A 27,463-nucleotide genomic window follows, 5' to 3' on the forward strand; every position below is an offset into this window, starting at 1 on the left:
ATGATGCTGACCATGATACTCCACAAAGACATGTGTGTTCTTAAATAGGTGGAAATATAGGGAGAAAATCGATAATTTGTAAATTAATCTTTAGCTATCTACAATTATAGCACTGCAAAGATAATCGAACAATAAATAATTCACTACCACCGTTCAGAACTCATATCATAGCATTAGCAAAACCACGCAACAAATACATTGCTTCGTTTTCTTTTTTCCTAAATATATTTAGGAATATCTATTATTGGCCCTACGGTATTAGGCTGACATACCAACAGGGGGCAGCATAGTTCCATCATAGAAGTCTACTACAGTGACGATGAACGGTACAAGCCTGGCTCAATAACATTTTTCAATCTTACATTTGTTATCAAATTGAAAGTGCTTCCCACTGATGTCCTTTTCTGGCTCAGCTTCATCTTTGACAGAGTAAGGTGACCTAGGCGGGAGAACGGTGTTTTACAAATCAGTTTAACAGCACATTTCTTTCTAAACAAGCTCTTTCTAGCTCTGGTCCATATAGCCTATGAAGGAGTTCTCCTTAACGCTGTGTTACTTTCTAGGTCGTTACCCACACACCCCCGGTAGCTCAGGCTGCGCAGCCTCTCGTCTGTAGTAAAAAAAATGTAAATACACTTTCGCTACTCATCAAAACAAAGACGGGTTTAAGATGTTGAAAGCCTACTTTCCTTAGTGGGAACACTCGGAGCCCCCCAACTCACGTCTAAAATACACTTATTGGCCAGAAAATAAAATATTTCACCTGAAGAAAAAAAATATTTTATTTACTCCACTGCGCCCCCTTCAGATCTTGTCAATAGAACAATTCCATAGACCAGATTTTTTTCCTTCCGGTTAAATATTTTCTTTTCTGGTCAAAAAGTGCATTTTAGACGTGAGGTGGGCGGCTCAGAGTGTTCCCACTAAGGAAAATAGGCTTTCGACATCTTAAACCCGTCTATGTTTTGGTGAGTAGCGACTAGTATAGTGAAAGCATATTTCTTATGTTTTACTACAGACGAGAGGCTGCGCAGCCTGCACTATCGGGGATGTTCAGGCAACGGCTTGAAAGTAACAGCGTTAAGGAGAACTCATTCTAACGCTATGGACCAGCGCTACAGATGCCCCATGTTGTGGTAGTGGTACATTATTATATCACCACCTCCTAAATTCCTGTTCGCTACATTTAAAAGATAAAATAAAAAAAAGGTTACCTGTGCTTGCGTCTTACCCTTCAATCATATAGTTGCCCAACAACGACTTGCCATCCTTCGACTCTACATGAGGAGATGCTGTTTACTCAAAACGAATTGAATTAATATATTTTAGAAATGGTTACATGCGAGCCTATACTCACTGCCCCAGGAGCGAATCCCTGTACACTGCCTCCTTGGAAGGTGAATATTAGGTTTGACAGGTACTGGTCTTCCTCCGACAGTCCTGTTTAAGGGGCATCCAGCTGCATCATGGCCGAGCAGGGTGCAACTTGAGCTGCCCGGCCCCTCAGACAAAGCCTTAGCGCTAGACAGCGATGATATTGGAACCGGGAATGTCATCATTCTCGGGCTGCCCCGCGAATGCATCACTATCCAATTTATCGTCGATACGTTGTAGTCTTCTTTACCAAAATACCGAAAGAAGTGCCCGTAGCATAACTGGTTTACTCCTCAGCTTCAGTAAGCTGTCACCTCCAAGACTAACGGGACAACGGGAAATGCTATTGAGTCACTGCGTCACCATGGCAACCAGATGTACACTGGTCAAAAAAACACTTGCAGAGTTGCTTACGCCAACAGCTGCATTTGAGTTGCAGATAAATGAAAATACAAAAAGTAGTCAGTGTGGTTAGATAGGGCAAGTGATATTTTTTGTTTTGTTAAAAAAGGTTAGAGTACTATATTCTGATAGTAATCATTGCTACAGAGCGTTTGTTCGGTCACAGGAGTCTCTCCAGCTCTTTAGTAAACAGAATCTAGTACATTTTCAGGTAGGTGACAACATTTAAGTCAATCAGGAGAGCACTGAAAATGCATGTTCTGTTTAAGAGCTGGAGATACATGGGAGACTCCTTTTACTGAACAAACACTCTAGCAATGAGTACTATCAGAATATAGAGCTATTTAACATTTATTCTAACCAAAGTAAATCACTTATCCTACCTTTAGGTGTATTAGGGTGGTTGCAAAATGTCTATCACTACAATCTGAATCTAAATGTGCTGTTGCACTGGTGTCTAGTCTAGATGTACAGGACATCTGGGCACCTTGAAATTGTCTATTTTGTCCAATGTTAAAAAATATAAAATATTTGAAAAATGGTCTTAAGTAATTTTATGTTTACATGATGTGAACATGCACTGTACATTATCAGACTGTATTTACATTTTCACATTTAGGAAAAATAGCCAATTTAAAATGTCACTGCAGGCTCCTTGTGAACAGTCTTATATAAATGTTATTTCAAATTCTAAGTTTGGGGGAAATGCATAATAGAATCAATACTTCACCATAGAACTGTTCAATGTCTCAAAAACAACATTAAGCCCTGCTACCACCATCGTGTACCTGGGGGCTGTAGCAGTGCTTGAGAGCCTGTCTGAAGAAAAAAAGGACTAATATCTCCCTTGGCCAAGGGGGAATTTCACCTGTAGGCTAGTGGTTCAGATGTTAGGTTTTAGGGTCTGCCCCTTCCTGCACAGGAGACCAGGGTTGAAACCCAGCATTAAATACAAAGTAAAAGTACAAAAACAATATTGTATTCCATCACTAGATGGCACAATCACATTTACAGAAAAGACCAGAGCAAAGTTATTTATTTTTTTTATCTTTTTTTATTGTACAGACTCCAAGTCCCATAGAAAACCTGCAACAGGAGGAAAGGAAATGTTACAGGTCAAAATGCCAAGAACATTCAGACGGAACACAGTAAAATGTTACAACTAAAATAGGCTTCAAAAGCACTGCTGTCAAAATGTGTAAAGAAAAGCAACTGCTATTCCTAGAACATGAAGATGACAGGTATATACACCTTCAGACTTGTCAGTTGTCACCATTAATTAGTCAGACTTTACAAAAACGTATTTTAGGCACAAAACTCCTTTACAATGAAACAACAAACAGTGACTATAAGACTCACTATGAACTTGTATACAACTCGTGAGGCTCAATTCACCACCAGGTTGTTAAACATTCAGTTTTGTTTAGGTCAGACCTGCAATCATGTGACCTGGATTCTAACAGACATTTGATAGGTTAACTACTTAAGGGGAAACAACATTAATTATGTGTGTGCTTCATTTAGGCGTTACTATGTACCAGCATGGATGGCTCCTGTACAATTAACTTCACATTGGCACAGACAAATGAAATCACATCCCCCACAATTAACATTATAACTTCTTTCTGTGCCTGTAATCATGTTTACCAGTCAAAATGTTGTCTGAAAAGGTCCATTAAGCCTACCCGTACAGCAAATTTGAGACTACATGGCAAAGATGTGGTTTCAGACAAAATTGGCTTATTTTTCAAGTTATTCAGCATAGTCGATAAGACGGGGAAAGAAATGTATCATCATTAACCACATCCAAGAAGCCACTGCCAACCCTATACTACTTGTTTGGACAAACCTTGCCAATTCTAGAAAATATTCAGCTGCTCACATGGCAGAATGTCACTAATCGTACATCAGTGGCCATATTGTGATACTTGTATATTCAGTGTTTTACCAGCATTTTGCTCGTGCTCACCATAGACATTTTAGTTCATCCTCCTGATCATTCTGTTGATCTGGTCCTCCCTGTTGCCAGCATCTCCACCCTCCACAAAGTGTGTGGTCTTCTTGTTCATGCCACCACGGGGAGATGACAGCTTGAAGGGCCACAGGAAGTTGTTGGCGTACTTGAAGTTCTTTCCGACTGTGTAGATCTGATGGATGAGGTCCTCAATGCAGATCATGCCGTATTTGCCTGCAGAAAGATGTCACGAAAAATAAAATCAGTGACAGCATGATAGTTTATGCAAAAACAAACATTTAATTAGTTATCATGCTTAAAAATCTTTCCAATGAAATGAGTTACTTGTAATCCCGATAAAAAAATATTCCCTTTCAGGGAAAGGTCATTCTTTATCATTTCAAATTAATAAGTTGCCCTGACACTCACAATTCAATCTAAAGCAAGATCATACCATTTGCAACGGTCAACGTTAGTTTAAACCAGTTTGAAGCTCTAAATCGATGGCTATAATTGTCTTGTACATTTTTAAGCACACAAAGCAAGTTAGACCCATTAAGGTCTTTATAAACATGCATCATAAATATACTAAGTTACGACCACTTGACCACTATTATTGCATTATATGGCTAAACTAACCACTGCAAGCAGCCTAAAAGTATATACTCCAAGTAAGACGAATGTTCTAGGCCTGCCCATTGATAAAATAGCCAAATCCTAAGATTCTTTACTGAGATGTGGTTTCAGACAAAATTGGCTTTTCGTTAAGTAGTTTTTCACCATAGTCGATAAGACGGGGAAAGAAATGTATCATCATTAACCACACCCAGCAGTCAATGATCACAATGGATGACATGTCAGCATTGTTTTCTTACATCATGCTGTTGAAGTCTACCAGCAGAGCTGAAATGTACTTATACTGACCTCTTTATGTAAATGGATGCCATGGACGTCATGCACGTTAAACAGACAAATTAAATATTTTAGAGGGGTTTTCTAACTGGCATGTAACCTTAATCCTTACCGAGGGCTTTGTCAATAAGGGCGTTGTCTGAGAGGGCGAGACGCGTCTTCTTCACCTTGCCATGGCCACGCTTGTAGATCAGCTCACGCACTGACTTCAGGTTGGGGTATCTGAGAGAAGCATCATGGATACACTGTTATGTAGGAAAGTGTAAAAACTCAGCATTTTACATTACAATCCAATGGATAGCCATGTCAATACTAACCTACTATGGACTTTTCAGAGCATCAAATGCTAATATGAAACCATAGAAACATTTAACATTCAGTTTTACATCACTATATATAAATATCTACCAATGCATGTAGAATTGAGTGCAGCACGTTGCATTTTAACTTTTGTGGAATGTAGTTTCAGACAAGATTGGCTTTGATTCAGATAGTGTTCACCATAGTCGATAAGATGGGGAAAAAAGACAGCATCATTAACCACATTCCAGCATCAGGCACATCACTTTGCTAAACGTCATGTTGACACGTTTTAAAATGAGCATTTGACAGCATGGCCAAAATTTGCAACAGCTTTCACTCAACCCGACGTATACGTTTCAAACACAATTGGCCAGTAAAGACCAGAATGAAACCTAACTTGAAAATGGTTTTGTCTTGAAGGGTTGGCTTTTAAAAGAACGTCCAGCTTGAGACTACATGCCTTCATTTCCAGTTACCATTAACACATTTCCACAGCTGATACACACAACATATGCAGCCTTACCCCCAAGCAATGTAGGGCTCTGCAATCCTCAGCATGTTGATTGAAGCCTTGTTCAGCTTGACAAACACGCCGTTGAAGATCTGGCGAAGTCGGAGCAGCTGCAGAACTTTGCGGACCTTGGGACTGACACCGTTGATACTAAAAGACAAACGTGTTTTGATTAGCGTACGGTTTATTGAATGCAGTAGCCGTAATAAAATGTTGATTGTGGCTTCAGACAAAATTGGCTTTGTTAAAAGTTCAATTTCATCATAGTCGATCAGTCGGGGAAAGAAATGATCATCATTAACCACGTTCCATTAGCAGTGCATGTCAAGGTCATTTGACACATTGATAGGGATTATGCCGACCAAGGATGCAGGAAGAGTGGGCACCTGACCATTGTAGGCACCTCAATGTTAATTGTGTATTTTTTCCAAATTGTAAAAAAAGAAAACTTTAGAAAATGGTTTGAAGTAACTTGATTAATGATTTGAACATGCACGGTGCATCATTAGACCTAGATTTAACCTTAGACTTGTCCATAATGACTGGCTTAGCCAATCGTTTCGTGGCATAGGTCGTGTTGTAATTTGCAGCAACATTAGGCCTTACATCAAAATGTTCGAGCACGCGCACACATTAAATTTGTTTTACATTATGGGGTAAAAATAGCCAATTTAACATTGTGTCCACGATGTTTTGGCGGCCACTCTTCTCGCTACCCTGACAAACCCACCATGCTACTCTGTCCATCAGGGGACAACACTCACCCTCTGATCCTGATGACAAAGGCCAGTTTAGGCTCAGCAGGTACATAGTAGTTCCCCACTTTGCGGGCTGTGCGCCCCAAGCGGACCTCACGCCTGTACATCTCCTTGTACTCCTTGTGATACTTCTCGGCCCTCTTGTAGATCAGTTTCCTGGTCACTTTGCGAGCCTGATGACCCAAGACATGAAGACACAGACTGTATAACTCCTCACTTACCATCTCAACAAGTATTTAAGATTAGTGATTTCTAGACTGACATGCACATCCTTCAATTAGGCAACAAAGGTTGGGGCATCTGAGAGAAGCATCATGGATACACTGTTATGCAGGAAAATGTAAAAACTCAGCATTTAACATTACAATCCAATGGATCTGCCATGTCAATACTAACCTACTATGGACTTTACAGTGCATCACATGTTAACAATACGATACCTCTGACCAAAGAAACTAACTTAACAAATGCTAATGACTAAATTTAACATTCGGTTTTACATCACAGCATATAAATGTCTACCAATGCATGTAGAAGTGCAACATGTTGCATTTAAACCTTTTTTTAAGGTGGAATGTAGTTTCAGACAAAATTGGCTTTGTTTCAGATAGTGTTCACCACAGTCGATAAGATGGGGAAAAAAGAGAGCATCATTAACCACATTCCACCGAGTCATGTTGACAGGCTTTAAAATGAGCATTTCATTTGACAGCAGCATGGCCAACCAATCCGTATAAATAGGCAGCCATATTGTTAAGAAATTGAGCCTCTGCCTTACTTCTTTCACAGGTGTTACCAATGACACCAATGAAGGCTCTGTTCCCTTCTGGTCTAACAACAGAGACAGGTTGCTGATATTATGCATGTTGGCTCACTGGAAACACTGCTACACCAGCAGTGGGTCTCAAAGGTGGTTCCTTGAGGGGGGTTCCAAATGGCTCCCATACGGGTGTGTAACTCTGAGTGTACAAATGGAACCAAATGGACCATTTGTACACTCAAGAGTTAAGGGGGTCAAAAGTTTAAGAACCACTGTGCTACCCTAAATGTAACAGAGCCTTCATTAGCATCATTTGTAACACCCGTGAAGGAAGGAAGAGGCCCAATTTCTTTACAATACGACTGCTGTGCATAAAGCCCATTAGCAGCTGACTAATGTTAGTTTTCTTTCCACACATACCTTTTTCTCAGCCAGAAGCTTCTTGATGCGCACAGCCTTCATGGTGGCAAAGGCCTTTCGCCTTTTCAAAAGGCTCTCAGGGACCGCCGGAACCTTTTTTCTAGGAAAGGGATATATTTACATCACTATTAGAAATATCTACCCAATGCATGTAGAATTGAGGGCAGCACGTTGCATTTTGACAGTTATTTTGTGGAATGTAGTTTCAGACAACATTGGCTTTGATTCAGATAGTGTTCACCACAGTCGATAAGACGGGGAAAAAAGTCAGCATCATTAACCACATTCAAGGTATAAATCCATGATTATAACTTTCAGAAATGGCACACATGGTGCATTCATCACTTTTGCTTTTCTGCGTATTGATTGATATAATACTTAGTTAGCAGTTGGCAAAAAAAGCACAAATACAGTTCAATACAAGGTCTGCTAGGAGGATTTTAAACTCAATAAAGTCTATGGCTTGTTTCCATTGGGGTCCTTTGTAAAATGTAACGAAACAATTACAAACAAATACATTATGCAAAACCTCATATAAACAGTTTGAAAACAAATATGTGCAGTTAACAGTTCGAAGGGGGCTAGGCTTTGATTTCAACAGGGGCCAATTCAAATTGCAGCCACCTGTACTCTTTTGGAGCGGTTTTGAAGGAGTGTATGGATTTACACTCCTTTGCACAACTCGCCAACTTTGATTAAAATACATTTCTATATTCGTTATTATAGAGTATTCCCCATATCTTCCTTGGCACCTAAGCTTTAAAGATAACTTTTAGGAAGGCCACTCGTCAAGCCCTTCTGAGTCTTTTTGGCCTTTCCGGCACATCATCTTTTGATTTGTTCTCATCCATATAAATAAACGTACCGTTTTCTTTCCCCCATTTCTTTGTATTAAATTCACAAGCTTTAAAACATGTACAAATAAACTCAACTTAAATTAACTAAATTAAAATATGAGGCAGCATAGCTCCTACGGACGTATAACTAGCTAGCTAATCATTAGCCGTCCGTATCAGACAGCCTTCTCTACACGTTTTGGAGCGGTTAAATAACATTATAGACACGGACATGTTTTATTATTAGTGCAATTGTTTGTTTCACTGCTATCTAGTGAAGCCACTTAATCATGTGGGGAAAGTAGGAAGACATGTTCTGGTCTGATGGTCGGCAACTTGGCTAACACGTAGTGATCGGCAAAGTGGTCATAATAACAACATTTGAGATGAAATTCCGCGGCGATATCGTTAATCCTGTAGTGTATACGACCTAACCAAACTCTACCGACATAGAAAATAAACATAGATGTTCGTTTTATTGGTAGATGGACTTAGATTTGGCATGGTAATAATCACTCACTCTGCGTCCGCCATTGTGTCCACCGAGAAAGAGGGAAATCGCTTTGCGCATGTGTGGTTTAAAAGCATTAGGACCCGTACATGCTGCCCGTCGAGCTGCCTGAATTATAATTCCATTTTAGGCAGCGGTGGAAAAAGTACTGTTGTATATATGTTTTACGTTTACGTTTTAAGTAAAAGTGTCAATACTGCAATGTTGAAGTATTAAAGTGACAAAAGTACAATGTAGTCATTATGCAGAATGTCCCATTTCAATCAATCACAAGTTGTAAAATGTATTAAAAAATCTTGAAAATAGCAGTCTGAAAGCAGGTAGATGTAGATCGGCTATTTTCAAATGGCCGAAATGTATACAGAGCTGAAGTGGTTAATTTATGTTTTGTAATAATAATAATAATTATAATAATAATAATAATAATAATAATAATAATAAAAAATAAAATGTATTGATAACTAAAGTTTTCAAATAGGTGCAGTGGAGTAAAAGTACAATATTTGCCTCTGAGATGTATGAAGTAGAAGTGAAAATTGGAAATACTACAGTAAAGTAAAACATATCTCAAAATTGTAGGCCTACTCAACATTACTTGAGTAAATGTAATTAGTTACTTTCTACCACTGCCTAGACTTGATATGAACGTGCTGAACTTTAAATTAAAGTTCAGCACGTTCATATCAAGAGGCAGTGGTAGAAAGTTGTCTTTAAATATTTTCTGCTATCTGTAAAACGGTTACTGGCTGATTAGATTACCTAATTTCTCACTGGGAATGTATTACATTTTTATTTGTTTTATCTTGACATTCTTTCACAGCCCCTGTCATAATGTGGTCACGTGACACGTCAACAATAATTGAGTTATGTGTTCAAATGAAAAACTTTCAGCATAATGAAAATTGGTCAGTATTGGAAATTAGGCAATATTATAATATCTCGACTAGGCTACTTGCAAAATCAATATTAAACACTCTAATCTACAATATAAAAAACATTGAAAAAGCAACTATACACAGTAATGCTGGTGTGCTGGATGCATTGAGGGTCATTGAGGGCATCCCTCAATGACAACTCAATTTCTTTTACTTGAGTAAAAGTTTCAATACCCTATTGTAGAAATAGTCTGTTACTTACAAGTACAAGTTCGGTATTCAAGATTTACTTGAGTAAAAGTACAAAAGTATTGTCATCAAAATGTAGGACATCATGAAATCTACAAAATAACTAGTAACTAAAGGTATAATTGAGTGTGAGTGTGTGTGCCACACACACACACACACACACACACACACACACACACACACACACACACACACACACACACACACACACACACACACACACACACACACACACACACACACACACACAATGTTACTTTACTTTAGTAAGTAACATTATCATATTTGCCATGACCACCACACCAGACTTTGTATTCAAAATTGCTACAGAGTAAAGGACTCATTATTAAGTCCTCCATAAAGAGTTTGCTGAATAGCTAACAGATGGATTGACCTGATTATAACCATAATTTAGTTGAATTGTATCTGGTTCCATATACCCATGTTGTTTGTGTTATTTTAGTTGTCTTTTACAATGGAAATTGTATTCATGTATTTATTGATTTGATTTGATTATTTTGGCTTCTGTAATAATATCTGCCCCCCACCTGCCAACCACCTCAGTTTACACACACACACACACACACACACACACACACACACACACACACACACACACACACACACACACACACACACACACACACACACACACACACACACACACACACTCACTCACTCACTCACACTCACACACACACACACACACACACACACACACACACACACACACACACACACACACACACACACACACACACACACACATTAACCACTTCAGCCATATACTTTGATTATTTGAAAATAGCCGATCTACAAGCTCACAACTTGTTGCGAAGCCGAAGCGATGCGTTGTGAAATTGTAGATTGCTGTTTTCTAACGTTTCTTTAAACATTTTGAAAACGTGTGAAATGGAATATTCTGCATAAGGAGTACTTTTACTTTTGGTACTTACTCAAAGGTAAGTACTCAAATGTTTTACTTAAGTAAAAGTAGCAATACCACATTATTAAAATACTCTGTTACAAGTAAAAGGCCTGTGTTTAAAATGTTACTGAGTAAAAGTGCAAAAGTATTGGCATCAAAATATACTTAAAGAACCAAAAGTAAAAGTACTAAAATGTTTGAAAATAGCAGATCTACAAGCTCACAACGTGTCGAAATGTGACGGGTTGTGAGCTTGTAGATCGGCTATTTTCAAATATATAAAATAGGGCTAAAGTGGTCAATGTATGTTTTATAATATAATAATGTATATATGCAAAGTAACTAGTAACAAAAGTTTTAAAATAATTGTGGTGGAGTAAAAGTACAATATTTGCTTTTACTCCAATATTGCCTACAGTATTTGCCTCTGATCAAAATATTGAAAATTGGAAATACTCCAGTAAAGTAAAAAATACCTCAAAAGGTACAGTACTTGAGTAAGTGTACTTGGTTACTTTCCACCACTGCATGTGAGTACTTCCTCCAGACCACCACCTCTGAGTGATGCATGCATAACCCATTGTTCAGCCTTCTTTGGATACAGTGTGGAAAATCAGCCTGGCCCTATGCAACAGGTGAGAGTTATGCACTAGCTGACAGCCAGAGGGCGTTCACGCTTCATTTTCCAGCCCGGGTCATCCCCAAAATGGAAAGAAGTTTCCCTTCCTTAACCATTCATTCCATTACACAGGAAAATCAACCCAGGCTATTTCAGGCTGCACTAGCATCCAAATGCAGTATTGCATTATGAAAATAATACAGCTGTCTGATTATGTGGGCGCACACATACACACACACACACACACACACACACACACGCACGCACGCACGCACGCACGCACGCACGCACGCACGCACGCACCCGCAGGCGTGAGCACGCACACACACACACACACACACACACACACACACACACACACACACACACACACACACACACACACACACACACCACATACACACACACACACACACACACACACACACACACACACACACACACACACACACACACACACACACACACACACACACACACACACACACACACACACACACACACAGAGAGACAGAGTATGATTGAGTCATGTGGCGGGTGTCCATTAATTTGTATTGTAACTTAATTAAAGCATCATACAACATAATTTAGAAATGACTGTGTCTTTATTGGTTAATGTCCACCCATAGAAACAGATCATTCCCCAAATGAATGATTTACAAAATGTAAGCCTATTACCTTTCAGTTCGGACTTTATTTATGTTTTTTACTTTCTTTTTTACATGACAAACATAGAAGCCAAAACAAATACAAACGTAAGTCTGTCCGAGAAGCATGGGTGTAGGCCTATATTTATGTTACATATGAGGTTTCATTTTCATCTTGATGTTTTTGAGACATAAATCGTGACATAACATTAAACATCAATTAGCGCTTATAACTCAAAATTACGCAGAAATACGATTCCACTAATAATTTGACATTCTGTGTCTTAAAACAATTCAATCAATTGTCTAATGCATAGGCTTTTAGTAGCCCAATCTTGTAAAGTGTATTTTTTGTAAAGTGTATTGTTTTGTTACGTGTATATTGTAGGCTATTTTATTTTTGCCTTAAGAATTTAGAAGCACATCAACATCAACTAAACTAAAACCCCCCCCAACTAAACATATAACACCTCGAAGTGTATTCTAGCCTTGTGTTGTTTCCCCTAACCTATTGCTTTAGGAAATGGAAATGAAAATGGTAATTGTTGTGTAAAAACCCTCCCTTTCTCTGCATCACAGTGTCTGAGTCTCGCATCATGTGTAGTCTGTGAACCTGCCGCTTCATTGTGACAGGCGCTCAACATGCAGTGTTGCCATGTCTGATTATTATAAGCGACTTTGGGCGTGTTTTTCTGTAAAGTTGCTCATTATGAAATATTCAACCCGCAACTAATATTGTTAGTTGCGGGTTGCGTTTTTTTTTGGAGGCTTGTTTCTAAAGTGTAGTTGCTTATTTGGGCTTGTTTCCTATTGTTGTTTAAACCAGTGTTTCCAAAACATTTTCAAGTCAAGGATCCCCAAATTAATATGTATTGGTCTGGAATACCAAAACGCTCGCCCCAAAACACAGTCGCCCGGGGCAAATCCGGCGGTATTCACCTGGTATTCCTAAACATAAACTCAGTAAACTATGCCTAAACCTTACCTTATTCCTAAACGTAACCTCAGTAAAACTATGCCTAACCCTAAACTCATTTCTAACCGTATCCTCAGTCAAACAAATACAAGAATACAAGAACCGCTGGTCCGCGAAAAAAATAAATCGTGGTGAGCGTGTTTTGGGGCGAGTCATCCGCTTACCGCCTATTTGCTTCTTTTGGGCTTGTTTTCCTAGACCTGCTTGTTTCTCTCACTCAATCTGGCAAGACTACTCAGCCCCATTGGGTCCAGGGTCTACCACTGAGTGCATAAAAAGCGCTCTAGATGAGTGGCAGAGCAGCAGAGGAAGCACATCTGACAGTTGAAAGAAAAAGCAGTAGTAACAGTAACAGCTGGACTCTTCTTGACTGAGAATAATCTTACCTTCAAACTGATTACATTTTTTCTTCACCTAATATATTTTTTTCTTCGGCTGTGAAGGTCGTACGTTGACTTCGGTGCGATCCTCTATAGATTTATAACGTTTTACGACAGTGTTGTCAGTAATTAGACAGATTTATTGCACACCGTCGCTCCATCTCCATCTCCAAAGCCGAACGCGCAAAAAACGCTCCGTGCGCAATTTTCTTTTCTTTTCTTTTTGTCTATCTTTTTGTCTCCTTTCTTAATTCTTTATATTTTTTTATTTATTTTTTTTTATGCTTCACCCCTGCCTCAACACCATGTCTAACGCCATGATCATCCTGGCGGAGTTCTGCGTGGTGCTGCTGAAGGTGTTCTGGGCCATCCTGACGGCCGGGGCCAAGTGGGTGATCGGGCCCAAGGAGAAGAGCGTGGCCGGACAGGTGTGTGTGATCACCGGCGCGGGCAGCGGCCTGGGACGGCTCTTCGCCAAGGAGTTCGCGCGGAGGCGAGCCGTGCTGGTGCTGTGGGACATCAACAGCCAGAGCAACGAGGAGACCGCGGAGATGGTCCGGCAGATCTACCGCGATGAACTGGACAACCCCGTGGTACCCAAAGATGGTAAGTCGGACCCGTTATGCATTTGTAACGCCCGGGATTCGAACACCCGGGTCTCCCGCGTGGAAAGCCAACGTCTTAACTAAAGGGAATTCTCTATAATCTGGGGGAGATATTAAGACTTTTAGGCGTGAGCCACTCTGCTACATAAACCCACTGGTTCTCAACCTTTTCAGGCTGTGAACCCCCAAAATAATGATATTTGAACTGATAAGCACTTGGAACGTAGGAGTTGTTTGACTCGGTTCCACAGATAAATACACACTTTCTGCCTCTTTCTGATATTATTTGACAATTTGGCCAATGTTTGGCCATTTTTTATAGTGGCCTATAGTTTTTTGAATACATTTTTGTTGCAGTAAGGGTATTTTTCTTTTCTTTTTTGAGGTAATAAAAAAGGTCCTTAAATTGTCACTTCACTGTCATCTGCCACCAAAATCATGTGGGGACCCCGACCCACAAGTTGAGAACCACTGCAAGCTATGAAACCATGTTCGATTTTTATATTCAGAATGTCATAATAATTAGGCTTTTAATACAGGACAGGATTTTGCTATGCTTCCCATCATGTCCATCTTGCACAGTCACACACTCACTCAAGACCTGCCCTCTTAACTCTATTTACTTGTTTCTGTGTTCTGCCTCATTAATTTCATAAGTGGTGTACATAGTTGACTGAATAGCCTAGTACACCAGCTGCACAATTATGGCACAGCTCCTTAATAATAGAGCAATATATCATTATAAGGAGCTGTAACAACTGTGTAAGCAAGATCACCCAGCTATTCAATCATCCAATTCATATTATTGCATAACACAAACTTTAAAATGAGGCTACGAGTTACTTTTCATGTATTATCATAATCTGTAATGCTGGTTTCCAGTGCTATTTATCAGGTATGACTTTTTTCCATTGACATTCAAATTTGCCTCCATCTCTTATAGGACCAGTTGGCGGGGTAGAGGAGGTGCCTCCCTTCCAGCCCCAGGTGTACACCTATGTGTGCGACGTGGGCAAGCGTGAGAGCGTGTACTCCACGGCCTTAAAGGTGCGTCGCGAGGTGGGAGAAGTGGACATATTGATAAACAACGCCGGTGTCGTCTCGGGCCACCACCTGCTAGAGTGCCCCGACGAGCTCATTGAACGCACCATGGTGGTCAACTGCCACGCACACTTCTGGGTGAGTTGCATTTTCATCAACACCTTCAATTGCGTATATCTTTTAGTGCCATGGTTCTCAAAGTGGGGCTCTTGAGGGGGTTCCAGGAGGTCCTCAGCTAAATGATGGATAGTCAGGAACCAAATGGACCCTTACAGGTCTGTAACTCTGGGAGCGTACAAATGGACCCGTTCCATTTGTACGATCGCAGAATTATGGGGGTCCGTGGCCTTATGCATGCCAAGTTTGAGAACCCCTGTCGTAGTGGAATAGCTGGAAACAGCACTGGAGTAGCTGAGAAAAGCATCCAGTTGTGCTGTTGTTTGCAGCTACTTGACCTTCATCCCTTCTGTGAGTAGTATGTGGATATTGCTATTATTTCCATTATGATAACATCAGTCCCATAAGACATCTGCTTCGGTTTCCATGAGCACAATGTTATCAAGTGTGTTCGAGTGGTGCCAGGTTCACAGGAATGTTTCCACTGTGTCTTGCATGCCTATTCATAATCCTATCCCCCTGTGTGCCAAACACAGAGTGCAGGGCCAACTCACTTTGGGTTTGTGTGTAATCTCTGTACGTGTACGTGTGCACACCACACGCCGCGTATTTGTGCGTGTTTTGTGTACACACACACGCTTTTGTCAGGAGTGAGTCTGGCCGAAAACAGCAGCCCCTTGCATCTTTTAAGACTTCAGATGGAGTTAGTTTTGTTCTGTCAGAGGCAGTCACTGGGTTGGGTTTGAAGTCGGCAGAGAGGCAGCTGTTTGGCAGCCTGCATCAGCAGTGATCCCCCTGGTATGTCAGCCCTCCTCTGCTGTGCAGAGCTGCACTCGTACAAATCTCCCTTCCGTGATGCGGACAGAGAGGTCTGACACTGACTCGCATACGACAGCTACGTTTGCTTGCTGGCAGGCAGGCAACGTTCGGCTTTTACTGTGTGATATAACTCCATTTGGCTTCATCTTCCTGGCCCGCTAGTATGTATGAAGTCAAGTGACTAGGTGTGCTTGATGGAGAAAATATGTAGATCTTTAGATAAGTACAAGCTGTGGTGTTGAAGCGTGTGTGTGTGTGTGTGTGTGTGTGTGTGTGTGTGTGTGTGTGTGTGTGTGTGTGTGTGTGTGTGTGTGTGTGTGTGTGTGTGTGTGTGTGTGTGTGTGTGTGTGTGTGTGTGTGTGTGTGTGTGTGTGTGTGTGTGTGTGTGTGTGTGTTGAGAGGACGGACAGACAAAGTACCCAGCCAGGGCAATTAGAAGCCCATTGAGAAGCACATCCTTGTTGATAGGGGTGGGGGTGGATGGGGTGTGTGAGTGTGTGTATTGGGGGCATCTCCCACCTCCCTCTCCAATCATTAAGCAAATCAGTATTGAGAGGTGATTGCATTGCTTGGCCACGAGGACCACCCCTGTGGAGTGACTGTGTGTTGATGGTGCACTAATTTGTTTAGAGACCTGCTGTGGAGTCGTTCGTAACGCCTGAGAATCTGTGATTAGCTTGTTTGCAGGCTCTCTACTGACTATTTAATCTGTGACTGGGTTTATCATTGTTGAGTGAAGTGGATAGTGTTCACAGTTTTGGTACTTTTGTACTTTTTGCGCTCTGTGCATAACCATAGTCCCAGGTTTCCCTAAGGTGGTCTTAACAGCCGATTTGAACTGGGAACACATGTGAAGGTGTCATATGTGTTTCCAGTTCAAACCTGCTGCCGAGCCAATCAAACAAAGCTATGGGGAAATGACCTGGAAGGAGAAATGCCATCTTCATAAAATCTGGGACTACAATTATGCACAGACTATTCTTAGCGACACTGTGAATAGAATAGCCTCAGTGATTTGCAGCTCAGCTTAATCAAGCACAAATGTGTTGTGTTGTCAAACAAGGTTATGTATTAACACCCTTGGTGGATGCTCCATTCAACCAGTCATGCGCTTCTCTGCTGGCCACCATGCACTTCATCCATTTAGATCCAACATGTGAAGTCAGGATCCAGTGGTTGGATGAGTTGGGATTCTCATTAGGGGTCCACGGCTGTGTTCTCTGTTGTTCTATGGAGAGCGTGGTTTCTTTAAGGGGTGGGCCTGATGAAAGCATGGCCTAATGAATGGCGACAGCCAGAATGGAGGATGTGGTTCATTAAAGACACAAGCTGGATGAATGGAGCTTAACTAAGAGGGACCTGTTCGCTTTCCTCCCTTACACAAACACATGGTACAGTTGCTCTCTACTATGCAGGTGGCACATTGCACAAAGCTTTTGTTTTGGTTGTGCAGCAGCTTTTTAAATGCACTGCTTGTGGCTCATGACTCACCCAACAAATGCCCCCATTAGATAGAGCATGGTCATACAATGTCTGTAGTGGATTTTGAACCCAGTTTATAGACGCACAAGGCTTTGTTATTGCATGCTGGCACTGAAAGCATATTACAGAGTTTCATTTATTTATTTTATTTTCATTTTTACTCAAGGACTATTTGCCCAATTAGGGGATTACGTTTGAATGTGGACCAGTTATTGTCCATCACTTTGATTTACAGAGGCATTGAGTATTGCTTTCTACCTTATTTCAAGCTCTGTTTTTATAGCTTGTCATCTCCGTATTACTTTAATGACGGATGTAAACAGGCTGTGGCACATCATCCTTGTGTGATCCACCTTATTTGGCTTGCCTAGCATACAAAAATATCCTGTGGGTCCACAATATCTAGGGCTTCTTAGGCAAACATTTCCAGCTAAGCAACATACCACTTCTCTAATAATAATGATAATAATAATAATGATAATAATAATAACAATAAATGAATAATAACAATAGTAAAAATAATAATACATCAGACTTTTCAAAGTACTCAATGACACTTTACATGTCTTCACCTCCTGAAAAAATCTTGGCCTTATTATTGCAATTTCCCACCCACCACCTACAACCACCCAGTTTCTCCAGAGCAACATGACAGCAGGTTCACTGCTCTCTCCTCCATCGACAATGTGCTGCTGTGTGTGGCAACAGGGCAGGGTATAGCCAGGGTGCCAGATGGAATAGAGAAAGTGCTTTCTCTTTTCATTTTGTGTGCAAGTTTTTTAATTTTGTTGGATAGTACGGTGGGAATGGGGCCGGGTTGGAGGCATGAGCAGGAAGTGGGTGGTTATCTTAGAGAGAGAGAGAGACAGAGACAGAGAGAGAGAAAGAGTGTGTGTGTGTGTGTGTGTGTGTGTGTGTGTGTGTGTGTGTGTGTGTGTGTGTGTGTGTGTGTGTGTGTGTGTGTGTGTGTGTGTGCCAGGCCAGCCGGGCTCAGACCGCACACCGTTCCTCGCCTCCTTCCACGGGCCCCTCTGACTCGCCCTCAAACTGATTTGGAGTCAGTGAGTGCAGCTGCATGAGAGTCACGGAGGCCAACACTGTTCATCCGGCTCTGCCACACACACACACACACACACACACACACACACACACACACACACACACACACACACACACACACAGAGCACTGACTCAGCGCCTGACTTCCTTCAGGTTTTATGAGGCAGGGGGTCATCATTTGTAATTGGCTTGATGCTGCTTTGATAAGTCCAGCTGCAGAGTGGTGGTACTGGAAGAGCCTGACGTTTTACTCATACAAGGGATGGGGTGTTGTGCTGGGAAGGTTTCCGTTGTTTTTCCAACGATTGACTCAACAGGTGTTTGTTAACAACAAGCAGTGATCCCACCATCTCGTGGAATCTTTCTGGTCTCTTGTCGTTGACGTAGCGGCACAGAGTCCTGCGGCGAGTGACGCAGCAGCAAAAGAGGGAGAGGAAGGAAAAGAGAAAGGAAGGCAGTTCTGTCCCATCCACAGGCAAGGCGAGGAGGGTAATGGCGAGCTGCTGCCTGACCCACTTATCTGACAATTGGTTTCTTGTCTGTGGATCAGCTTGACGAGATGCCAGGCGACAGGAGCCAAGTTCCGCGGGCAGCATTCCTGCTGTAGCCAGAGAAAGGAACCAGCCAGGCAGAAGGGTCCTACTTGACTGGTTTTATATGGCCCCTCCTCGAGCTCTGTGCACCTGTACCCCTCACTGGAGCCAGCGGGGCTATTCCCATGTTAGGCCTCTCCCGTTCCATGTACCTGCTTAATGTGTCTGGGGAACAAACTGGGTTCTGGGAAAAGAGACCAGCCTGGCTTGTTGATGCGGTTGATTTCCAGACAAATTGGACTCTGCCCCCATCGCTAAGCGCGGGTTGGTGGGACTGCCGTAGGAGCGCAGGTTTCCTTTTTACAGGCTGACTGGCCACTGTAATCAGTGGTCACCGTAGCATTAACCATTCTAACACTCATCAGGGGAGAGGTCAGCCCAATTAAATGGCCATCTGGTCCTAAGCAAAGGCCAATATTTTGCTCATATTCCTGTTGGTCAGATGCTAGCACTAATGTAGCCTGACACCCCAGCTGCAAGAAGCTTTGTGTGGCTCTACTGATCCTGGGGACAACAAACCAATTAGGGGGCGCCGCGGGCAGAGCACCCCCACATGGGCGAAGGAGGCCCGGCTGTGTCGACGGGTAATTTAGCGGAACAGGGAGCGTTGAGACCCAATTACGGCGGCTCTGATGTAAGACACGAGCTCCTGTTTGCTTTCACACATTTCGTGTCTAAGAGGTCAGCGGAGGTCACAGCCACATGCCATGAGAGGCAGGACATCATGGGGCAAGAGAGAGAACGGTCACGTTTAGCCCATTGTCTGCCCTCCTTGCTTCCTAGTTCGTTATTTTCTTATGGTTCAGCAAAAATGTCCCCATTTACTGTATCTCCCATTCAGGCTTGGTCTTGGTGCATTGTGCCAGACCAAGTCATTCCCTCCTCTCAGATGGGTGCAGTGGAAGTACGGGCTGGGAAGCTTTGGCTCCAGCCAGGTACGGGCATATCTTGAACTAATGCTTCATTTGCACGCAACCCTCCCTCACCCACTGTCATCCTGGCACACAGAGGCCTTTCTCAGCGATTGTTCAGGCCTCATATTCCTTCTCCCCCTCTATTAGGGCCCCCATCACTCGAAGAGTTGTATATTGTAGCAATTTCAGATTTAATGTCCTGGAAAAGTGCACATGTTTGGAGCAGAGTCAGATCAGTTATACCTGGCTACAGAATGAACTCTAAACTGCAAAGGTCTCCCATGCCAGCTTCTTAAAACCAGCCCTTCCTGCTTCATAAAGGATTTTGGCCTGGATTTGATTTAATGCTTACAGTTGCATTTTCCTAGCATAACAATGGGGAGTAAGAGATCTCTGAACTGCGGCGGTTGTCAAATGCGATCAGTACTATCAGTTCAAACATTGTACAGATGACACTGGATGTTAATATGTCTGACAGAGTTTTGCTGTTTTAATGAGGCATTCCTCCTCTGCCAGTGGTTACATAGCTGTACTACCTGGTACCATGCTCTGTACTTCCCTCCAGGAAAAGCTTAGAAAGGAGATTAAATCATCCTCTTTTCAGACCCACTCTGACCATGCTAACATACCAGCCGCTACAAACAGTAACTGTTCATTTGTATCATCAAACATAGATTGATTTACAAATATATTGGATTTGTATTCTCTCTATCTCCCTCCCTCTCTTAATCTCTCCCTCCCTCTCGTTCTCTCCCTTTCTTTCTCTTTATACACATAAGTATATGTCTGTTACTGTGATACTATGCCCTTCACCATAACACATCTGAATGTAGTAATAGAATGCTACAACAAAAGGCCTGCTGGTTGTTTGTAGACCTCCTAGGGGGGCAGTGATTGGTCAGTTCCTATAATTGCTGTCACACGTCACACCTGCTGATTGGGCCCATGCTGTGCACAGGGTAACTCCAAAGTCGGCAGCCTATAGGCCAAATGAGGAATGGATCTCCGAGTTAAGTAAACTGTAACCCCTCCATCTCCTCCCCAGTGTTGCTCTTCTCACCACCTCGCTAAAACCTCTCATTGGGTCAGCCAGTGGAACCACTTAGGCTCTCACGTGGCAAACGACAAAACACTTTCATCTCCTTTTTTTTGTCATATTAAGTGAATGGATTGTTCTATTGACCGCTTCCCGGGGCAGGACACATGGCCGTGTGGGTAGACATGGGGCTGAATTGCATTGTGGGAAAGTGTTGAGTGAACGGAAGCCTACGATTGGTGCTGTCAACAACTCTTTAGACTCAGGCCCAACATCGGGTACCAGATCTGTGTGGGAAAAAAAAGCCAGCACTCTACACAGCAGAGAACACATACACACAAATGTGCTCGTGCACAAATTTGTCAGTGAATAATGACTACAATTGCCACCTACTGTAAAGATCACCAAATATGACTACTTTTAAGTGACAATAATCTTTATCCCCACGTTCAAACTACACCTCCAGCAGCTAGCTTGATTCTCAAAGACTGTTATGAATTCTCATTCAAGGGCCCCCTCTCTCTCTACATCACCATGGAGAAAGAGACAGAAATGGCGAAAGGGACGGAGAGAGAGAGAGGATCAAAGGGCTTTGGCACAGACAGAGCTTTACCAGTCAACTAACCTTCCTCTCTTTTTTCCCCCCTCCTCTCCCTCTGTTTCTTCTGTCCTTCTCCCAGACCACCAAGGCTTTTCTCCCCAAGATGCTGGAGCAGAATCATGGTCACATTGTGACGGTTGCCAGCTCTCTGGGCTTATTCAGCACAGCTGGAGTGGAGGTTAGTACCAATGCACAACCACACATACATACACATCCATCCTTCGTCTGTCCCGGCCAGTGGCTTTCTAAAAAGAAAAGACCTCAGAATGCCAGCTAGCACACTGCGCTAGGGAGGTTAGACCAACTCTCTTGCTGTCCCTCCACCCGTTAAATTAACCCATTAAGACCGGGAACACGTTTGTGTCATTTTTAGATGTCTTTGGCTATTAAAATGAGCTATGAGCTTGTAGATGTGCTATTTTTTTTTTTGGAAAAATCGTGAAAATGTGTGCAAATCTTTGAATATATATATATTTTAAAGCAAAACATTTGTAACTCAAATCCTTGCTTTTGGGGATTCTACAAATGTCTTCTAAATCCTACAGTTTTTTTTAAAAACGTATGTTTCTATATCAGTGGTTCTCAAGGACCCCCAAAATGATATATACTTGGCCGCGGACCCCCACCTCAAAGTGTTTTGTTCCAGAGACCCCAAAAAGCAAAGATTTTAGTTTAAAAATATACATATTCAAAGATTTGCACTCATTTTCACAATTTAAAAAATAAATAAATTACAGATCTACAAGCTCGTAGCGCGGCACTCGGTGATCTGCTATTTTTGAATAGCCAAAGAAATCTAAAAATGACACACAGATGCGTTCCCGGTCTTAATGGGTTAAAGGCCAGAGATGAGCGTATAGAGTCCTCTATCCGCAGCAGTGGGGGTGTGAGGCCCCTATTGGGCTCCGGGCCCCGGGGCCAGAACGAGCTGACAGCTCCCAGAGGGACAGAGACATCTTCATCGGCGCTTTGTGAACAAGTCAGGCTCACTCAGTATTCAGGTCACCAGCAACATCCAATAGACTAGGTTTTTGGTTTCCCTCCCTATAGTTTTTTTTGTTTAATATATTATTCAACTCTTACCAGAGTACACTTTCTTTTTGTGTTATTTTAATGCATATTAAAATGTTTTTAAGTGCAGTCATTTATCTCTGTAACTATCGAGAGAGCTAAATGGGTAGACCGCCTTGAAGGCTCTATTTTGATAATTTAGAGAATGTTAGAGTTCTGCTCATTTGTCCGCGGAGGATGGTGTCATTTTCAGATGGGCTATAGGGACTACTGGGCCATTTGCCTGTGTTTTTATAGCTGCACGTTTTGCTTTTGTTGTACAAGCATTCATCCATAACGATAGGTCTCCCTTCAAAGGGACTGAAGCGTAGTCAATTTATGTTGACCTATTATGCTTCCTGGAAATGCCTTGTATGTGATTTCAGGGCTGCACATTAATTTCAGGGGTGGGGTGGGGTGGGGGGTGCGGGGACAGCTGGCATCAGGGCCTAGGCCTGTTATGTGGGCGCAGTCAAATCTCTTTATCCGTCCCATGTTTAGCAATGTGCATCTGTGTTTGCCCAAGCTGTTTTCAGAAGATTATTTCCACGGTAAACCACATCAAAACATGACCGCCAACCTGAGCGGTCTCCTGATGCACGGGAGAAGAATGCTAATGAAACCGTAGAACGGAGGACGGGCTTGCTGGGGGTTTTGTGGCCGTGTCATTAACAGGAAGGAGAAACCTCTGTGCCCCCAGGGCGTGTTTGATAATGTTCACCTTGGTCCCAGGGTGCAGGCTATGCAGCCAGGGCAGAGTTTTACAGGGCTAACCTGTTCTCTCATTATTCCTCCCCAGGATTATTGCGCCAGTAAGTTTGGTGCCATCGGCTTCCACGAGTCGTTGAGCCATGAGCTGAAGGCCTCAGAAAAGGACGGGATCAACATGACTCTAGTGTGCCCCTACCTGGTTGACACGGGCATGTTCAAAGGATGCAGAATAAGGTGAGCTTTACTATGTGTAACTCCACATTCCTGGGTTTCATTCTTTCTAATCACTGGTGTCATTATAGTCAAAATGTTTCAATGTCTTTCTTAAATAGCGACGTATAGCAAATGTACAAGCTCACAGTGACACAATGCAACGCGTTGTGGGCTTGTAGAGTGGCTATTTCCGCTATTCGTGAAAGGTTATAAAATAGCGCATAAGCGGTTAAAGGTGTCCTTGCACCTGAGAAGGGCATGCTATCATCTCGATTCCAATTTTCATTCATGTGAAACACACACACACACACACACACACACACACACACACACACACACACACACACACACACACACACACACACACACACACACACACACACACACACACACACACACACACCATGTGAACTTCAAAACAGCAATCAAGGTAATGATTGTGTTATAGGATATTAAAAAAGTCCCCTGACTGCCTTGGTGAGTGTTTCATCCAAACAATGAGGGCTACTTTCCCAGCAGAGAACCTCTGAAACAGGTGCACCTGGGCTTAACTCCCCTCCCCTCTGTCACTGTAATAGCCCTTTGTGGCATGGTTAAAATCAACAGTTGGCAGACCCTTTTGTTTTTAGAATCCCACTATGAAATACTCTCCCTGTCCATGGGCCAGAAAAGCAGTTCCCAATTTTCAGCTCCACAGTGTAATCTCTCATTAAATCTATCTTTTAAATAACCCCAGCATGTGTCTCATTTGTGTGCAGACTGCGAATATAGTACACTAACAGCCCTAAGTACCCCCCCCCCCCCCGTGCCTCTGTTCCGCATTGTTATGGCTTCCACATAGAAATGCGCTTTGAATTAAAATAAACATGAAAGCCATGTGACTATATCGCTGAAGGGCCTTTACATGACACAGGAAAATAATGTTGGCTTCACTAGCTACGTGTGTGTATCCTTTGCAGAGCTGTCAGTAACCTATGAAAACATTCAATCTGCAGGAAAGAGATTGAGCCATTCCTGCCTCCCCTGAAGCCAGAGTTCTGTGTGAAACAGGCCATGAGGGCCATCCTCACTGACCAGCCTATGATCTGCACACCGCGCATCGTCTATATGGTCAACTTCATGAAAAGGTGAGCTATAGGACCTGTCTTAATCTCCATAATTGTAGTTAAAGGTGCTGTAAGTTATATGTTTGGTTAAAAAGTAAAAGCTCTATTTATTCTGATAGTAATCATTGTTATGGAGCGTTAGTCAGCTCTTTAGAAAACAGAAAACACATTTTCAGGTGGGGTTGCCAATTTCATCCAATCAGGAAAGAGAACCCCATTTATCAGCATCAATTTGAAAGTGTTCCAGTTCAAATGATGTCTGCTCATTTAATTCTTTTCAAGTCTGTAGAATCAGTAGTAGTGTAGTTGAGTGGATGTGTGTGAAGTATGGTGTTGGGTCAGGCGATCGATGCAAACAAACAAACCAAAGTGTGCAAGGGGGAGAAATGAAAGAGTCGGTATAAGTCATCTCGTGGTCCTAATTTGCTTCTCTTTCTTGTCTTCGCAGCATCCTGCCCTTCGAGGCCATTGTGTGCATGTACCGGTTCCTGGGCGCTGATAAGTGTATGTACCCCTTCCTAGCTCAGCGGAAGGAGGCCATGAATAACAATGAGGCCAAGAACGGGATCTAGGGAGTGCTGTTTTCAACACACAAGGGGGCACATCAAACTGCAAGCATGAGGATACGACCACTGAGGGTGTATTGGGAAAGACGGAAGGGAAAAAAAGACTGTATCTAGACTGGTGCACTTGCATTGAGCAAGTGCAATGGTTTACCATATTGTTCCTCTGGAACAAGGAAAGCTGTGTACTACACAAAGGATTTATTTGACTTTGTTTCGTCTATGTTTATTTTCTAAGGTTTGTTTAAATAAACCAACATCTATATACTGTGTCACTAGTTTTGAAATCATATGAAAAAAAAGGTATTCAGTAATTAACTATTTACGTAATGTAGTCACCAGCCTTATCTAGTGTCTTTGTGGAAATATACAGTATGTTACTGTATGAACAGTAAGAAAAGAAATCTGTGTCACTTTTTTGTTGTTTTTATTTGTAGACATGCACTGTAATTACTGACTCTCCTCTACACTGCCAACCCTGTTCTGTGCAGAAAAACGGCTCAACACAACATTTCACAACAACAATCCCGGTATCTCCAGAGGCTTGACCTTAATCAAAAAGGAACCACACAGTTTGCAAAATTACACTGCTCTGATTGTAGCTTGTACTCACTGATTGCAAAGGTCATCAAATTGTGATGCAAAGGTCATCAAATTGCGATGAAGAAACACAATTTTTAATTTACAACATTACGTTAATGTAATTTTCTTTTCTTTTTGTGTGTTTGTTTTTGTTTTGTTTTGTTTTTGTTACAAACATGTAGCCTAGATGTTGCTGATAAAATGGTCAACGGCGCTCCGGTTGGATTTAGCAGTCTATATTTGGCTGACTGGGAGTCTTCACAGGGCAGTCCAGATAAAGATTTGTTGGATGCTACAGTGTCCTTTTAAATTACGTTAGGTCTCTATGGACTAACCTCGTTCCAAGTCTGTGTGGGAGGGATCAATGGCCTGAGCTCAATTAGGGTTGTACTGATATTGAGAGAAACCTTTGTTCTCACAATGTTTGGATATAGCATTATTATTGTTATTATTATTATTATTATTATTATTATTTTCTTGTAAATTCAGAATTTATCAACAGTACGTTATTGGCAGTAAACCAGTCATAAGAGATGAAACTCCCATCAAACTGATGGCCCAGTCTGATGTATGGTTGAAGAAAATGTATTAAGACACTAGCTTACCATATTTGTTCCAAAGTGATGCTTTCACTTTGCTACCCATCGTCCACCGTGTCCAGTTACAGTGAAATGTAGACGTTAAACTGTTGTGAGTATCCGAGTAGCCCAAAATGACTGTCTCCATAATATTTGTTGTATTGATATTTTATATACCTTTGGGAAGACAAGAGTCTTTTGAATTTCAGCTACATTCCAGTAGGCATCATTCCTTCAGTCACAGCGATGAGCCTAAATTCTCTACCTCTTAATTTTTGCCATTTGTTGACAGTATATGACATAAGCCTCTTTTTGTAATTTTCTGAAGACTGCTCCATTGCGGAGCAAATGTGGTTCCGATGTTTAGTGTCTCTACCTAACTTAAATTAATAAAGTGATTTAGATTATTAAGTTGGTGTGTTTTTATTGATTCTTAAACCTAGATATCGTTGCTGTCGGGTGGAAACCTCATTATGTTGTCCATAACTTTTACTTTTCAGGATTCAAATTTGAAACTAGCAAAAACAGCCAATCTACAAGCTCAAAACCCATCGCATTCTTTTGTGTGACACTAGTTGAAATATGGACATAAGACAGCAAAGATACATGCTGTATGTTCCTAAAAATAGCAAGAAAAAGACTTAAGTGGTTGTATCGTATATCATACATACTGTAGTGTATTTACCAACACTTCTCTTCCATATAAACATTGTACAGATCCAGTAATATTTACTGTTACTGTATCCTTAAGGTTTTCCCCCCCTGCAACCCTAAACACTGAATCCAGCGATTCACAGTGATGGATGTACTTACAGTACCAAAAGTAAAAGTACTCGTTACGCAGAATGTCCCATTTCAGAGGTTTTCAAAATGTTTAAAAGTTTTTAGAAAATAGCAGATCTACAAGTTCACAACACATCGCTTCGCAACACGTTGTGAGCTTGTAGATTGACTATTTTCAAATAAGCGCTGAAGTGT

The 27,463-nt window shown here is 41.8% G+C and overlaps 2 protein-coding genes across 2 annotated transcripts; one reads left to right on the forward strand and one right to left on the reverse strand.

Moving 5' to 3' along the window:
• Positions 1-2,807: 2,807 nt before the first annotated feature.
• rpl7 (ribosomal protein L7) lies at positions 2,808-8,787 on the reverse strand. The gene is made up of 7 exons (XM_084048565.1): positions 8,751-8,787; positions 7,395-7,494; positions 6,221-6,387; positions 5,469-5,606; positions 4,755-4,864; positions 3,746-3,964; positions 2,808-2,862 (listed from the first exon to the last, which is right to left on the reverse strand). Exons 1-6 carry the CDS (start codon positions 8,762-8,764, stop codon positions 3,756-3,758), a joined length of 738 nt encoding a protein of 245 aa, XP_083904691.1. The 5' UTR covers positions 8,765-8,787; the 3' UTR covers positions 2,808-2,862; positions 3,746-3,755.
• Positions 8,788-13,352: 4,565 nt separating this feature from the next.
• Positions 13,353-26,890, forward strand: rdh10a (retinol dehydrogenase 10a). Its single transcript, XM_084048308.1, has 6 exons — positions 13,353-14,021; positions 14,964-15,199; positions 21,762-21,860; positions 23,532-23,677; positions 24,652-24,783; positions 25,211-26,890. Exons 1-6 carry the CDS (start codon positions 13,697-13,699, stop codon positions 25,332-25,334), a joined length of 1,062 nt encoding a protein of 353 aa, XP_083904434.1. The 5' UTR covers positions 13,353-13,696; the 3' UTR covers positions 25,335-26,890.
• The last annotated feature ends 573 nt before the right edge of the window (positions 26,891-27,463 follow it).

Source organism: Gymnoscopelus microlampas, assembly GCF_963454915.1.
Source record: "Gymnoscopelus microlampas genome assembly, chromosome: 22".
NCBI classification, from domain to species: Eukaryota; Metazoa; Chordata; class Actinopteri; order Myctophiformes; family Myctophidae; genus Gymnoscopelus; species Gymnoscopelus microlampas.

What these genes read in the sequence shown, in the direction of transcription:
- rdh10a (XM_084048308.1), top strand. Translation starts at nt 13,697, where the DNA reads ATGCTTCACCCCTGCCTCAACACCATGTCTAACGCCATGATCATCCTG. An exon ending in CCCCGTGGTACCCAAAGATG is followed by an intron (nt 14,022 to 14,963) that starts GTAAGTCGGACC and finishes CATCTCTTATAG; the next exon opens with GACCAGTTGGCGGGGTAGAG. An exon ending in TCAGCACAGCTGGAGTGGAG is followed by an intron (nt 21,861 to 23,531) that starts GTTAGTACCAAT and finishes ATTCCTCCCCAG; the next exon opens with GATTATTGCGCCAGTAAGTT.
- rpl7 (XM_084048565.1), bottom strand. An exon ending in AGCTTCTGGCTGAGAAAAAG is followed by an intron (nt 6,388 to 7,394) that starts GTATGTGTGGAA and finishes TTGGGTCATCAG; the next exon opens with GCTCGCAAAGTGACCAGGAA. An exon ending in TTTGTCATCAGGATCAGAGG is followed by an intron (nt 5,607 to 6,220) that starts GTGAGTGTTGTC and finishes TTTGTCTTTTAG; the next exon opens with TATCAACGGTGTCAGTCCCA.